Source organism: Hyaena hyaena, unplaced genomic scaffold (genome assembly GCF_003009895.1).
Source record: "Hyaena hyaena isolate Hyena2069 unplaced genomic scaffold, ASM300989v1 scaffold_201, whole genome shotgun sequence".
In the NCBI taxonomy this organism is placed as follows: domain Eukaryota; kingdom Metazoa; phylum Chordata; class Mammalia; order Carnivora; family Hyaenidae; genus Hyaena; species Hyaena hyaena.
The window spans coordinates 1,035,190-1,051,847 of NW_024080833.1; the positions used below are offsets into that span (position 1 = coordinate 1,035,190).

The following is a 16,658-nucleotide window of genomic DNA, read 5'->3' on the forward strand; positions in this document are numbered from 1 at the left end:
CAGTCTTGCTTTTATTTTAGTTTCTTTGATGACAGATCAATCAGGCAATAGGGCACACACACCAAGAGCTTAGACCTTAAACTTGACAAGCTGTGGAACTTCTCTGAATCTCAGTTTTTTCATCTGAAAACAGGCATATCTAGTAGAACCTACTTTAGAAGCTCGTTGAAAAGATTTGACGCGGTCACGCGGGAGTGGACAGCACCCAGCTCGCTGCCTGGTACACGACAGGCCCGGGCGCTGGCTCTGCCATCACTGCTTGTCCATCGCCGGGCCTGCCCTCTGCCCATGTTTCTACTACGGTGTTCATCTTTTTCTTATCGATGTATAAGAACTATTTACCTGTTTATTATAGAATTAAGGGAGGATGATACCATTTGTCTTTCATCTGTTGCAGATATTTTTCCCAGTTCGTTGTTTGCCTTTCAGTTTACTTATGGTGGTTTTGCTTTGTGGTTCCAGCCTGTGAGCTCATGCTTAGAAAAACCTGTCCTTCCCAGGATTAGGGGGAAAGCTTCTTCTTATTTTCCTCTTATAATTTCTGTGATTTTTTTTATCAGAAATATGTGTTTAATTCCTCTTCAACTTATTCTGCCATAAAGTGTGATGTAGAGCTATGGCTTAATTTCTCCACATGACTGTTCCTTTGTCCTGCTGCCATCGATTGAGCAGTTTATACTTTTTTCTGTGATTTAAAATGCCATATTAACATATGCTAAATACGTTTACTTGGTTACATTGTCTTTTCCACTAATGGCTCTGTTTTCCTACATCAATATCATAATGTTTCAATTCTCATAACTAATACACTGAGCATTTTATTTATGCGTGTACCATAGCTTTCTCGATGGAAAAAGAAAAGATTTATATATCATATTGGCTTCTCTTTACCAAAATTCCTATATATTTCTTTCTGGGTAAAAAGAAATAACATGTTCATTGCAAAAAAAAATTCAGAATCTAGTGAAAAGTGTGAAAAAAAATCACTTGTAATAATCCTACTGAGATGATGCTTAACATTAATATGTATCCTTTCTGAAATTTTTTTCTGCGTATTTGCCCATGTAGATATGCAGTCTTTCTAAAAATACCATATTATACATGGGTGGCCTTTAAGAAAAAAATCAAATTGACTTCTGCAATTAGCCTAAAAGGGTTCTTATAAACTCTTGGCAAAAAGTCCCCGACAATTTGCATTGTCTATTGAGTCATTGCTATTTGTCTGTTATTAACAGTTTTTAAGTTACTTGTAACTCTTTAAGTTTTTTTTTCTTGTTCACATTTATTCTAAATCTAAGAAATTACTGCATTTCTATGAATTTAATTTTAATCCTGGATTGTTTTACATTTTCCTCTATTTTCTTTCCCATTTAATCCCCACCTTACACATATGCCATGATTTATCACAGAACATTCATTGAAAACTATTTATTTGAACCCATCTAGGATTCTGCCCTAGCCACAAATGCCGACAGAATTATTAGTCATGACCAGGTGGGTAATAAAACTAAAACAGAAAACATGGTCCTAGCCTCTGCAAACCCTGGTGCTCAGTCACCTGCCCTGTGTGGGCAGCAGCAATCCAAAGGCCATAGTCTGTAAACCCAGGAAGGATTTGGATGTAGTGAACCATCTGTGAGGAGGACAAGAAGGGAGTTCTTGTAATTAAGTTAAAAGTCAATAGAAATGTATTGAAATAAATAGAAGCATCAAAGCCTTGAAGAAGTGGTCCTTTTGTATTTTTAAATCTCTTTTTTAAGATTAAAGAAGATCAGAATAATCACCTGATCTTTGAAAGTGGTGTTTTACAAATACTATTCAAATAATAAATCCTATATTTTATTTGTTGTGTGAATTTTTGATCATTTCTCTAGCTGTAAAATATAAAAATTATCCTAAAAGTTCATATTTATTAACTTCCTGGTGGAACTGCTTATTTTGTGTTGACGATAGGAGCAGTACTGCCTCAAGTTCTAGAGGAAACGGGAGCCACTGCAAATCTGAGGGTCAGGAAGGATCCTTGGCCCCACAGAGCCCTGTGCTGCCACCAGCAGACAGTGAGACAAGTAAGGTGTTGTTTCTTTTGTCACTACAAACCCTAGTGTTTGATGTCCACCTACTTTTCTGTTCTTTCAATACAGCAGTTTTACTTCTTGGTTAGTAAGTTAGTTGTTATTTTGGAGAGAGCGGGAGAAGGGCAGAGGGAGGGAGAGAGAGAATCTTAAGCTCAGCATGGAACCTGACATGAGCCTTGAACCCATGACTCTGGGATCATGACCTGAGCCAAAAGCAAGAGTCGGACACTCAACTGACTAAGCCCCCCAGGCGCCCCTTTTTTGTTTTTAACGTATTACTTTTGCCTCAGAAGTCCAGCCACTACTATTGATAAACAGATAGCAAACACAGATGGTAGAGGCCTTCAGCATTTAAGGTAGGGAGTCACGGTGAAGCACAGCACCCCTCAGTGGACACGATGGCCGAGACAGGTGGTCATTGTACTGAAAATATGTGAGATGTAATTGTTAGTTTGGATTGTCTTTATCACTTTTATACCTAGCAGTGAAACCTAAAGTGTCTGCCTTGATTTTTTTTCAAAGAGTATAGGTGGCTTGTAAAGGGGGGAAAAAGGAATAAAATTTTAATGAGTTATGCGTGAATACTATTTCATACAAGAAATGCCATTTAGTGGGGCGCCTGGGTGGCTCAGTCGGTTAAGCATCTGACTTCAGCCCAGGTCATGATCTCACGGTTCGTGGGTTCGAGCCCCGCATCGGGCTCTGTGATGACAGCTCAGAGCCTGGAGCCTGCTTCAGATTCTGTGTCTCCCTCTCTCTCTGACCCTCCCCTGCTCACGCTGTCTCTCTCTCTCAGAAAGAAATAAAACATTTTAAAAAATTAAAAAAAAAAAGAAATGCCATTTAGGAATTTTTCAGAACCCTTTCCTAGAATATTTTACATGACCAGTATGTGAAATTTAGTGCCTAGTCCAGAGCCTTGAATACAGGAAATGTTCTTTCTTTTTTTTTTTTTTTTTGTTAGCATATAATGTTTATTCACTTTTTTCTTTAAGTGAGGTGAAATTCACGTAACATAAATTAACCATTTTAAAGTACACAATCCAGTGATGCCCGGGGGCTCAGTCAGTTAAGCGTCCGATTTCGGCTCAGGTCATGATCTCGAGGTTCGTGAGTTCGAGCCCCGCGTTGGGCTCTGTGCTGACAGCTCAGAGCCTGGAGCCTGCTTCAGAGTCTTGTCTCCCTCTCTCTCTGCCCCTCCGCAATTTACACTCTGCCCCTCTCTCTCTCAAATATTAAAAAAAAATTTAAGTACACAATCCAGTGACCATTAATACATTCACAGTTTTGTACAACCACTGCATCTGTATGGTTCTAAGACATTTTCTGATCCTCTCAAAAGGAAGCCCCATAGCCATTAAGCAGTCACACCCCATCCCTCTTCCCCCCTAACCCCCAGTAATCACTGATTTGCTTTCGGTTGTACATCCTTTTGACTGTATGCTATTTCATAAGGCTGGTCAAAATCCGATGGAACTAATGCTCGAAAATTTACCCTAGTACAATAACAAAGGTATTAAAAAATAAATATAGCTGGTGATGGGCCATCATAGAAAAAGCAGCTCATTAATCAAAGACAAAAGACATGAAATGAATGATGGCCAGTACTGGAATACAGTATATTTTCAAATAATACTTGGTAAATGAAGAAATAAATGAATTTTACTTCTTATTAAATGACTAGATGCCTCAATGTAACAGTTTACACAAATTAAATATATGTAGAACAACTGTCTCGTAAGCAGGTATGCAGTTAGGAGCAAAACAGGACTGATCCCTAATGGGTCTTAGAGTTAAATCCCAGAAGTAAGTATTTTCAGTGGCCAAAATGGGATTTACGGTAGGGCCAACTTTACTATTTGTTCATGATTGTTCAGATTATACTAAGTGCATAGTAAAGGGATAGAAAAATCCTCAATTTTAAGTTTAGATTTTGTGAGGTTTAGAAAAAAAAGGCAAGATCAAGTAATGTCAGTTGTGAGGGGTAATCTGAAGCAGAAGTTCTTCGCCATGAGTTTATGAAGGTCCTTGTCTGGGCTTTGGGAGAAGGCGGTGGGCAGATTTGCTCCTGCGTCCTTACTGGTGTTTGTACAGTGTGGAATGGACATAGGTATTTGCATTGTACTGAGGGGAGGTCACAACTGAGCGTTAGAAGATTCTATGATCCAAAAAGGATTAGGAACTACTTATATATAGGATAGCTAGAGTATTCAGTTGGTGTTTATTTTATTAAAAAATTTGGATTTAATGATAATTAGGTGGGGCACCTGGGTAGCTCAGTCGGTTAAGCATCCGACTTCGACACAGGTCATGATCTCCTGAGTTTGAGCCCCATGTCAGACTCTGTGCTGACAGCTAGCTCAGAGCCTGGAGCCTGTTTCAGATTCTGTGTCTCCCCCTCTCTCTGCTTCTACCCTGCTCATGCTCTGTCTCTGTCTCAAAATAAACATTTATAAAAATGATAATTTGGTTTATTTCCCAGAAGCTCTTGAGGAATCATCAGAGGATGCGACAGCATGTCAAGAAGATACACCTGCAGAAAACACACCTCAGAACCCCGTAGATATAGGTGGGTTGTCTTCTTCTCTTTAGATAATTACTTCATGCGGGCAAATAAGAAGCCGTAATTTATATTACTCTCTCCTGAGGCCATTTCTTTTTTTTTTTTTTTATTTCTAGGAGAGAGAGAGAGAGAGAGAGAGAGAGACAGTGTGAGCAGGGGAGGGTCAGAGAGAGAGGGAGACACAGACTCCGAAATAGGCTCCAGGCTCTGAGCTGGCANGCCGCAGTGTTTTCCAGAGCGTTTCCGACTTCAGACATTCCACGCACAACAGAATTTGTGTTGCGTCTGCAGCGTGGTATATGTATGAACAGGTGCGCACACACAGATAAGTGAAAACACTAGGAAGCAAGAATTACTTCTTTAAATTTTTTTTTTTTATTTTTAGGAGAGAGAGAGACAGCATGAGCAGGAGAGGGTCAGAGAGAGAGGGAGATACAGACTCCGAAACAGGCTCCAGGCTCTGAGCTGGCAGTCAGCACAGAGCCCGACGCGGGGCTCGAACCCACGAACCGCGAGATCATGACCTAAGCGAAAGTCGGACGCTTAACCCACTAAGCCACCCAGGCGCCCCGAATCCTGAGGCCATTTCAAATGGATGTGTTTTGGAATTTTTCTCTCCCTATTGGGAAATTCCCTATATTAGGAAATGCCTGCCAGCTTTAAAGTTAGAGTAAATAATGTTGCCGACCTGACCAGCTGTTTCTACTTTATTTTCTGACAGCACAATCAGATAAGTTCACATCTGAGCCGCTGGATTCCTGCTCAGGAGAAAGAAATGACTTCAATCTTGATAGCTCTTGTGGGGTTATAGAAGAATCTACGTTGTCTGAACAAGACAAGGAACCAGAAACTTCAGATCTAACTAGCACTGAAGGTGCCACCAATCAGAATAGCACTACTTCTGAGCCTCAGTCACAAACAGAAGCTGTCGGCCCTTTGGCTCAAGAGGAAACATTAGCGGGGGACTCGGCTCTCCAGGACACAGACGATAGTGATGACGACCCAGTCCTGATCCCAGGTGCAAGGTATCGAGCAGGACCTGGTGACAGGTTGGTACATTTTTAATTAAAATGAACTCTAAAAAGTACAATTCACAAGGCTTTGTTTGAAGTCACATAAAGGAGTCTCTCCATTTTTTACAGTTGCTTTCCCAAAGGGTGTCTCGGGCATGTAAACTCAGCAGAATCTTTTAAGCTGTAAATGATTGTGTCTGTTACATTCTTTGAGCAAACTGTACGTTAAGAGGGGCATAAAGTCCCATTGCTCTGTGTCTCCAGGCCTGAGACTTGCTCCTCAGTTTGCAAGTCAAGAGAAAGGAATGTTGAGAACAGCCAGCAGGTTATGTATGAAGTCAGAGCTATATTTAGCTGAGACATCCTGGCCTTTATCAGTTTTGTTTTATTTTGTTTTCTTCACATTCAGTTTTTCTGCTTTTCTGCTGACCCTGCCTTAAGGTAGTGTGATCCTAGTTCTCTTTTTGAAAACATTATATTTTTCTCTGACTTCTACTAAGTAACCCAGTTTAGAAAATGAAAGATTATACCGGATACCAAATAACAGAACTATGAAGAATTCCTCACATGTTTGTATACTTTTGCCATTTTTTATTTTGTGTCATCATATGGGTATATTTTACTTTTTAGTAGATAAAATCTCTTGAAGTATATTGCATTCCATACTTTTTGAAAACTATTTCCACAGATGATACTGGCATATCTCATTATAAGCTCTGTCCTTTTCCAGAGAATAAAATTTTATCTTTAAATTCCTAGCTTACACAGGTAAGAACCATTTCACATATTTCTATGCTCAGTATACTGCTGTTTATAAAATATTCTGCCATTTCTGACAAGTGAAAAATAAAATAAATTATACAGCATTGGCATTCTTTAATGGTAAATTAGTGATGAAGAGCATTATGACTTGAGTTTGAATCTTGGTTTTACCACTTGGCTATATTTCCTTATTCAGATTACTTAATACATTTTTAAGGTTCTGTTTCCTTTTCTGTAAAATTAGGTTATGATTATCTAGAATTGTTACAAGAATTTTTAAAAATCCATCAATCATTTAGTCAGAGGATCTGTGCACTTTGAAAGCACTAAATAAACAATACTAAGCAGCTAGGATGTTCTGTGTGGCTGCTCAGACTTAAAAAAACAGTTACAAGGAGTGTGGCGTTAGGGACAGAGTCGGAGGGAGGCCGTGCAGAAACCCTCAGTGGTGTGCTTCCAGGTCAGTGAGACCGCCTTTCAGAACCACGAGGGTCCGTTCCTTCAGTTCTGTTGAGTCAGAATGTTTATTTTAAATGGCATTGTTCTTCAGCGTGAAGACGTGAGGACATGTTCTCAGTACACATCCTTAGAGATTAACCAGCCATCTTCTCTTTCCCTGCCGCACGTTAATTAGTCTTCAGCAGTTCTTAGTCTCTGTTTCAGACAAGGAAAACTTAGTGCCATTTCTTTCCATACCCAAGAAGGAGGTCAGAACCACTTGAACACAGGTAAGGTTAGCAAGCAGAGCAGAGCTTGAAAATCAGATTGACGGTTTCTACAACCCAGGGGGAGAGTTAGAGTCTGTATAATTATTTGAAGCGTGTGCATTTATGGCTTTCTATTTACATAAGTGAACATACGTCTTTTTTTTTTTTTTTTTTTTTTTGTACTTCTGTCGCTAAAAATGACGTTAAGGTCATGATTGAAAATAAAATTTAAGTATACTTCCTAGTAAAATGCACCAAATCACTTACCAGGTTTATTTGTTTAAATAAGAAATTATGTATTTTTAATAGATATTAGATACTTGTAAAGTATCGTAGTTATTTATCATCTTCTATCCAAGCTAATTATAACACTTTGATACCAAGCCTACTTTATAGCTGAGGAAGCTGAAGTGCTAAGCACATGATTTGTATACTTTAGACCTAAAAATGTTTTGTTTTGTTATTTTTTAAACACTGTAGTTTAGCATCAGTGAGAAAGGAGGACTTGGAGGGAGGAAGGGAATGAGAGATAGCGGCCTGGAGCAGACCCCATTCCGTACGTGTCTCCAGCTCATACTCTCAGGTCAGGTCCAGATTGGAAACCTCCTCTGGGTCTGCATTGGCTTCCCTGATTTTTAAAAATTATTATTACATACTGTTTAATACTATGTATGTTCAGTTCAGGTATATAGCCTTAGTTTATCCCATATATTTTATTTTATTCTGTTGGACATGATAGTAAACTTACGAAGAATAATAACAGAATAATAATAAATTCTTACTCTTTGAGAAACTTAGTAACTTCTTGAAGAAGAGAGGACAAATCCACAAGCCATCTATTAGAATGCAGGGAAACAGTTTTAGTAAGTGAAATGAAATGCAGTGTTGCATGGATACAAAGATGTAGGTACTAATAGTAGATAACATCTTCTAGTACTGCCGGTACGTACACCTTCGCATGTGTGCATCACTGTACTTCCTGTGTGTGCTGACAGTACGTACATCCTTTATATACGTAACGCTGTATTTCACTTCATTTATTAATGCTAAAGTGATTATAGTGACTGTTTAACAGCTACATCAGTTTTTCTTTGAAATTTGCATTGTTCCTGTTTACCAAAAATTTGAAAATGGTGAAAAGTCTTCCTTCTGATTTTTATTTAAATAATTTTTATGGTTCCTAATTTCTTGGCACCATCTTTATTCAATCTTGAACTCCCTATATAAAGTATATTTTTAATATTTCTGCACCTTTCTAAGAATTCTTCATCCTTAAGACAACTGCCCATTTATCTTCTAAATTGAAGGAATTGGGTATGTTGACCTTTATCCTAAAGAGAGAAAGTTTAAGATACTTTGCTTCTTAAGAACATGAAAAGAACTATTTACCAGCTTGTAAGTAGGTGTATGATTTTTGAGAATTTCTGTTTCCATAGGGATAAGAGATTTCGAAGTTCTGCTGTAAAAATTATAGTATTTGATTTTTAGGATCTAAGGGTACATTTTATACTTCGATCAAATGCCCACCAAAGGGACACGTGTCTTGAAGTTCCCTTATTGCTACCACTCGAGAGGCCCAGTCAGGCCAGTGCAGTTAGAGTAAAGAAATGGCCCCAACATTAAAAATGGTAAAAGTAGATACTTAGGTCTGTACTTCAGTGTGTATGAAGAATTATGTGGTGGATCTCATAAATTTTTTGCCCCAAACTTAATCTTTAAAATGAAAGCTAAAAAGTTTATAACTAAGCCATTTTTGATGCACATTATTAAAAATATCAAAGCAGTTTTTGCAGTGTAATTACTTCTTTATAAAGATTTGCATTTTTAATGTAGTTCGATAAATATGACCCAGCTTTTTACTTTTGGGCTGAGATCGGCATGAGAAGGGAATGTCTTAGAAAGTACAGGCCTTAACCACTAACATAGATCTTGTAAATGGAGCGCTCTTCTCGTTAACTGTAGCTGGTCTCAGTACAGATACAACCAGGAGCCTCAATAGCAGAGCTCAGTAAACTTTTTCCTGAAAAAAACCAGATAGTAAATATTTAAGCTTTGCTGGCCAAGAGATAAAGTGGAGGCTACTATGTAGGTACTTATATAACCACTGAAAATATAGCCATTTACAAATGTAAAAACTGTTCTTTGCCTATAGGCTATTTCAGAAACAGGTGACTGGCCAGATTCGGCCAAAGGACCATGGTCCCTGAGTCCTGCTCTGTAGCAAATCAGTCTTAGAGAAGCACAACTATAGTCTGTGGTAAAATGTCTTTACTGGCAGATAGCCGAAGTTTAAGATGATGAAATCTCTAAATCACCATATATGTGGTCCCTTTTAACTTTGTCTAGGGCAAGAGCGTAGAACACTAAATAGAAACTAAGTTGAAGAAAGAATAATCAAACATATACTTTCCATTCTTGGCATTAAAAATAATAAATAAAAGTAGAATGTATCTCACTTAGTGATTTTTATACACTGTATTTAGAAATAGAAACATGTGCCCTTGGGATGAAAGGAACATGGTCAAGTTTTCTGTGTATATGATCCCCACATAAATTTTCCACAGTGCCAGATCGAGCTTACATTAAATAGTATGTTGGCCTGGCTGGTAAGCTCTTTTCTTCTGCCAAACCCGAGAGGTTCTTGCTTTCTGGGAAGTATTTGAATAAGTTTCCTGAAGAAGCTTCTCGCATAGTCTTGACGGTTTTTAGTTGTAGACTCAATTAAGATGCTCCAAAGATTTTTTTCATAAATAACCTCATATGACCTGTTAAGCACTTTTTTAAAAACTATTTTTTTAATGTTTTTTATTTATTTTGGAGAGAGAGAGAGAGAGACAGTGTGAGCAGGGGAGGGTCAGAGAGAGAGACACAGAATCTGAAGCAGGCCCCAGGCTCTGAGCTGGCTGTCAGCACAGAGCCTGACACGGGGCTCGAACCCACGAACCGTGAGATCATGACCTGAGCTGAAGTCGGATGCTTAACCGACTGAGCCATCCAGGAGCCCCAAAAAGTATTTTTATATGCATAGAAATGTGGTTCCATTTACCTACCCTGGACTCTGGGGCACATGGCCTTTATTTTTTAAAGCCAAAGTTGTGTCCTATAAATTTGTCACCATCTCTTTACTCCTCATTATAATGACTTAGTATTTCTAATGATTCAAGTGTCAAGTATTAAAGAAAATTGCGGAGAGAAAAAAGGTAACCATAGAGAAAGAACTGAACTCCTAGAGAGTTGAAAGCTCTGTTATTCTCTGCTTGCTTGTTAGAGAGTCTATGGTTAGGACAAATGAGTCAGCTCAGGGCTTCATTATTTTTTCTGAAAAAGCAGTGCAGCCCTGGGGGGCAGATGTAGATGTGGCAGCGGCTGGTGTTGATGGCCTGAGTCAGTGCTGTTCTGTTCCCTGCGCTCTGGAACCGGTTAGGTTCAATCTGTTTAAAGATAAAAGGGGTTAAGTGCAAAGTCTTCCTTTTAATCTGTCTTCAGTGAGTGTCTCTTTCCTTAATTTCCTCATGTACATCGAAGTTGAATGACATAGTCTTACATAGTACCTTAAATCACAGAGAGACACAGAAGTTTTCGTAGATTTCGGTGATTAATAATAAAAGTGGTGACCTTATTAATGCTTTAAATATTTGGTTCTTTGAAGACTTTGTGAGTGACTTTAGTTATTGTGTTCCCTTCACTAGATTTAATATCAGAGGAACAACAATAGGTGATAGAATAATGAGGTAATTCAGTATGTTCCTTCATTATTTATTTTTCTTTATGATGAATTTGCCAGGTCCTCCTTTTCCACCCCTAACCACCTTTCCTATTAACAGTTAATACTCCTTCAGACTTACTGAACTCTGAGTGTGCTCAGCATTGTAAGCAGGTTGCTTTTCACAAACCGTATGTAGCTGCATGCACTGCATGGGAATAGAATGAAGAGAACTTTCCTGTGTGCAGATGTTACTGATACCCACATCAGTGTGTCACATGATAAAGTAACTATAATCTGAAATGATGTGCTCTCAATGATTGGCTACTCATTTTGAATATTTTGTCAAAGGATGCAACTTACTTTTTTAAAAAACTTGATTGGGATAGCAATTAGCATTAGCAACTTTTTGTTATTATTCAGATATACTCCTTTCCCTTGAAATCAAGAAGTAAAAAAAAAAAAGGCCTTGTGTCTAATTTTGTGCATAATAGGTTTAAAATTCTGATTTTTAAAGAAAGCTATTTTCTTAATAAATAGCTTTAACAACTTAATGTCGCACATCAAGATGACCTCTAATTCTCAGACACTTCTGTAATTTGAAGACAGTGGGGTACATTTTTAAATACAACTTTAAAGTGAGCTTCAATCCCGTTATTCATCTACCCCAAACCTGGTTCACTGAAAGAATCAACTTTGTACTTAATTACAGTGACACGTGTCTGTTATTTGCCATTCATTAGTTTCTAAAATAAAGGAGACTATGAAACATAAAGTGGAATTTGTTTAAGGGCTTTTTGATTTTCTGATTTATACCTTTCATCCTCAGTACTCAAAGCCAGTTTCTGCTTTTACAGTGAAGATTGCAAAAAGTACCGTGTTGCTTTAAACAGGTTGCAGAAAAGCTAAAACCCTGAAGTGAAAGTATTATGAACCAATAAACAACAGTAAAACAGAGAATATGCCTCGTCCCTTCCCTCAGAGCAAATGAGATAAGATGACTTCTTTACCTCTGTTCTTTCTTACCTATATGGAGGAAATTTCTAATTACAAGGTAGTTTTTTCCTGACATCGAGCACACATTCAGTCGGCTTCCCCTTTAACAGCAACTGACAATGCTCAAGGAATGTAAAGTTCTGCTTAAGATAAGACTAGAAAAATAAAATTAGAAAAACAGAATCGTCACATGTTATGATCTGATACAGTCAGTCTTCATGGGGGTCTGTCCTATAGTGTTTTGTGAATATATCTGAACCCTAATCTGCTGAGATTCTGAATGGTAGGTGCCATATTTAATGTTTCTTTTAATAAGAAAATGGTAATCATCCCTTCCTCTTCGCTCAGCTGCTATTCCTTCATCACCTCTCGCCTGGCCTTTATTCCCACTCCGGCTGCTTCCAGCCTCTGTCCTCATCGCCCACGGTCCGTGGCTTTGCATGGCCTGCGGTAGAGACAGGGTGTGCTGTGTCGTGGCCGCTGCCGGGATTTGCACAGACTACAGCAGAGCCCCAGGGAGCGGCTCTGAACACACTTAATGCCTCTGTTGCTTTATTCGCGGTGTTCCTTCTTCCTGAAATGCCCTCCTGTCACTGGGCACCCTCATGTTGGCCACCTCATCTTGACATTGGTCTTAAGCGGCTTCTTTTTGAAACTTTTCCTGGCCCACCCCTTTCAGAGTCCCAAGGAGGACTGAACATTTCTTCCGTGTGCCCTTCATACATCTGTTAGGCTGCCTGTGACACTTGACTGTGTATGTGTGTGTTTCCCTGTGTAAGAAGTAAGCACCTCTGAGGCCACCGTAAGAATATATAAATGCATAAGTAAGTAAGAGTTGGCAGAGAAGACACCTTTTTATCTAAACTCTAAGTTTTTATTCATATTTCCTTCAGTGATCTGGCTTACTGTTTTCTTCCTCTGATTTCCTAAACTCGAAAAAAAGGAAAAGCTATGAATTACAGTTAACCTCTGAACAACACAGGTTTGAACTGTGTAGATCCACTTATATGCGTACTTTTATAAATAACAGTACTATGAATTTATGATTTTGATTTCTTAACATTCCTCATGATTTCCTTAACATTTTCTTCTCTCCAGTTTAGATGTACAACATATAATACGTATAACATATGTATGTTGCTTGACTATTTCTGTGACCATCAAGGCGTCTGGTCAACAGTAGGCTATTAGTAAGGTTTTTGGAAGGTCAAAGCTTTATACAGATTTTCAACCCCATGGGAGTGTGGGGGTCAGTGTCCCTAAGCCCCACATGTCCACATCAGCTGTGTTCTTTCAGGGATCCCACAGCCTTTCCACATATTTCATGACATCCTAGAAAGACTCACAGAACTTATGTTCATTAGTAATTATGACAAGGAAAAAGACATATCAGAGTCTGGAAAAATCTAAGCATAAGCTTCCAGCGTTCTCCCAATCCCAGCATGGGCCATAGAATGGTCTTCTCCCTTCAGTAATCAAAGGCATTAATGCTTGTGTAGCGTTCCCATCCAGAGAAACCTGCGTAAGGTTCAGAAACCAGCATTTTTATTGAGGGATGGTCATGTAGGCGCTCTCCACACCCAACCACAGTTCCCTAATTTCCAAGAGGAAGGTAGGTGTCCACTGTTGCAGACCACGCAGGCAAGCAGGCACACCGGGGTTCGGTGCCCAGGCAGGCAGCGCTCCCCAGTCGGGTCCCAGACCCCAGCCAGGGCCCGCCATGGGAGCAGACCCTTCTGACGACAGCAGTGTCAGGCCTGCTGGCCCTTAGCTTTACAAGTACATTTTGAGGCAAAGAATGCAATTCCTCTCCCCTTCCTCCCATCGCACACACACACCGCTCAGGTAAGCAGATTGTGTCCATGTCTTTTTTTCTGCCCCCAGAGCGGTCCAGGCTGTATTTACCACAAAGAAAATGTGCACATGAGCATCTATTCTACTCGCTTTCCACGCTGTGTAGCCTGCGATTGAGCTGGTGGCTCGGGGGCCCAGCTGGGCTGCTCTCCCCACAGTGGCTTTGGCTTGGTGCTTCTTGGAGGAAACCCTGTGGGCAGTCTCAGAGCACCCCTGCACCACGGGAGTGCCTCCAGCTCCTCGACGTTGTGACTAGGAGCCTCCAGAAGCGTCCGGGCAGCGTGCGCCTTGTTTCCTTGCTGCGCTAAGTGCCCTGACACTCTACCATGGTGTCACAAAATATGGGAAATACTACATTGTGTATACATCCTTCTAGATTCACAAAACTAACATAATAAAGCCTCTCTGAAAATGTAACAACAAAGAAACCTGTTTAGCTTTGTTCAATCCATTGTTTTGCACATTTCACGAATGCTTTTTGTGCAACACCTACAGAAATCCCACAGTTTGGAAAATGCTCTTCCAGTTTGCATTCTAAATTGTGAGTATCAAGTTCATTAGATACCTAGACTAGAGGACTCTTTCACACCTGCACAGTAAAGAATTCCTTCCAATAGGTTAACCTAAAATTGACCTGCTGTCATTCTGACCATGTCCTTCTGTTCTGTCCGTAGTACAGCACCCTTTCGTATCAAGCTCCTCTGGCTACTGAATTACTCCTTATGTCATTTCATTCCAGGGTAAATAAATTAATTTGCTCCTAATCTTGATTAAGCCATTTTTTACTACTCTAAAATTTCGTTGTTCCCCCACAAGGCATTTTAATGACACCAATAATATCAATTAATTTGTACCACTCTAGCTATCTGTGATAGTGTTTTGTAAAAGGATTTACCGTATTGAAAACAATAGGCAAAGTAATTCATATTTTTTAATTCTTAGTTTAATTTTTCCTTATATTTTAGCCTAGTCTTCTAAGTGTGTCTACTAAGTGTGTCAGTTTATTTTTTTTTAAGAGGGCTTATAGACTATTTCTGATTTTTCTTTTTATGTATTTATTTTGAGAGAGAGAGCACAATGGGGGAGGAGCAAAGAGAGGGAGGGAGAGAGAGAAAATCCCAAGCAAGCTCCGCACTGTCAGCACAGAGCCCCACACAGGGCTCGAGCCCGTGAATTGTGAGATCATGACGTGAGCCAAAGTTGGAAGCTTAACTGACTGAGCCACCCAGGCGCCCCTATTTCTGATTTTTATAACTTCCTAATTTAAGCTTAAGAAATTTTGCTGACCATTTAGAAATAGTTTTCTAGAATATGCAGTATTAAAAATAAAATATGGGGGTGCCTGGGTGGCTCAGTCAGTTAAGTGTCTGACTTTGGCTCAGGTCATAATCTCGAGGTTCATGGGTTCGAGCCCTGTATCAGTCTCTGCAGTGTTAGCTCAGAGCCTGCTCAGATCCTCTGTCTCCCTCTCGCTCTGCCCTTCCCCTGCTCGCTCGCTCTCTCTCTCTCTCTTTCAAAAATAGATAAACATTAAAACAAAGAAATAAGACTCTTGGGGACGAGGAAGGATCAAAATAAAAAGTCAGGAATCTAGGTTTTTATTAGGCCAATTGTATGTTAGATTTATTTTAGATTTTTTCTATAAAGTGCTGTCTCCCAAATAAAGAGCTGATACCTTGAGATGTTTTGTTTTTATAATGAATGAGTTTGTGTTTATTATTTTATCCATTCAATAAACCTATATGAACCAAACACTGTGGTAGGTGCTGGTAATCTAAAGGTACTGAGCATAACAGCCTCCATTAGCTGTTAGTTCAGTGAGTTACCCAGACACATATAAATAATTATAAAATAGTAATGGTGGCTGTAAAGTTTTGTATAGGCACTGGCATTATTAAGGGCTTTTAACCTAATCTGAGGAAGGGAGAATTATATATTTTTTTTAATTCTTGGTTTGTGACACTCTATCATTGTTGATTTATACTTAGTTCCTTTTCTTTATTTCATTTATTTAATGATAAGTAAATCATAACAAACCCAGCACCCAACCCAAGAACTGAAAGACTACCAGTAACTTAGATCTGTGCATGCACCTCTCCGATTCTGCGCCCCTGCCCACCTTACCAGTGGCAGCCACTCTCCTGAATGTTGCGTTGATCATGCCTTACTTTAAAAACAAAAAAACTATCCCAATCATAAATGCCAAAATAACACATCACTTAAACTATTTTACCCACTTTCAAACTTTATAAAAAAGGATATTGTACTAGATATGAGGCAGGACTTGCTGTTTTATTCAGTCAACATTACATTAAGATCCACCCATGTTGTTATGTGTAGCTGATACTTCGTCTATTTTCTGCTGTTTTATAATCCACAATTTATCCCTTTTCCTGGCACTCCACAGTTGTTTCCGTTTTCGCTATTAGTAAGAGTGTTGGCTTGAACATTCTGAAATATGTCTCTTTGGGTTTTTCTCAGGTGCAAACCTAGGAATGAAATCTTTAATTTTATAAGTTAGATTGTCTTTCAAAGTGGGAGTATAAGTTAATGCAATCACTAAGTAATCACATTGATCCACATCTTTAAAACTTGGTTTTGTTAAGACGCCTGGCTGGCTCAGTCTATAGAGCATGCAACTCTTGACCTCACAGTTGTGAGTTTGAGCCTCACATTGGGTGTAGACACTACTTGAAAATACAGTCTTTAAAACTAAAAAAATAGGGGCTCCTGGGTGGCTCAGGCAGTTGAGCATCCAACTTTTGCTTGGGCTCAGGTCGTGATCCCAGGATTGTGGGATGGAGCACAGGCTCCGCACCGAGCATGGAGCCTCCTCAAGATTCTCTGCCTCCCTCCCCACACTCTTGCTTCCCACTCTGTCCCGTTACCCCTCTCCCCCACACTCTCTTTCTCAAATAACAAAATAATAAATAAACTTGGTTTAACTTTTTTGAGTTTGCGACCATTAGCAAAATTTGGTGTACA

The 16,658-nt window shown here is 39.3% G+C and overlaps 1 protein-coding gene across 5 annotated transcripts in view; it reads left to right on the top strand.

Annotated features, from left to right (window-relative positions):
• Window positions 1-16,658, top strand: part of DCAF6 (DDB1 and CUL4 associated factor 6) — a 141,989-nt gene that overhangs the window by 104,425 nt on the left and 20,906 nt on the right. For all 5 annotated transcript variants that reach the window (XM_039241904.1, XM_039241905.1, XM_039241902.1 and 2 more), the window contains 3 exons: window positions 1,954-2,066; window positions 4,558-4,644; window positions 5,360-5,687. In XM_039241904.1, coding sequence (XP_039097835.1) covers window positions 1,954-2,066; window positions 4,558-4,644; window positions 5,360-5,687 — 528 coding nt within the window. The remainder of the gene's footprint in view (window positions 1-1,953; window positions 2,067-4,557; window positions 4,645-5,359; window positions 5,688-16,658) is intronic.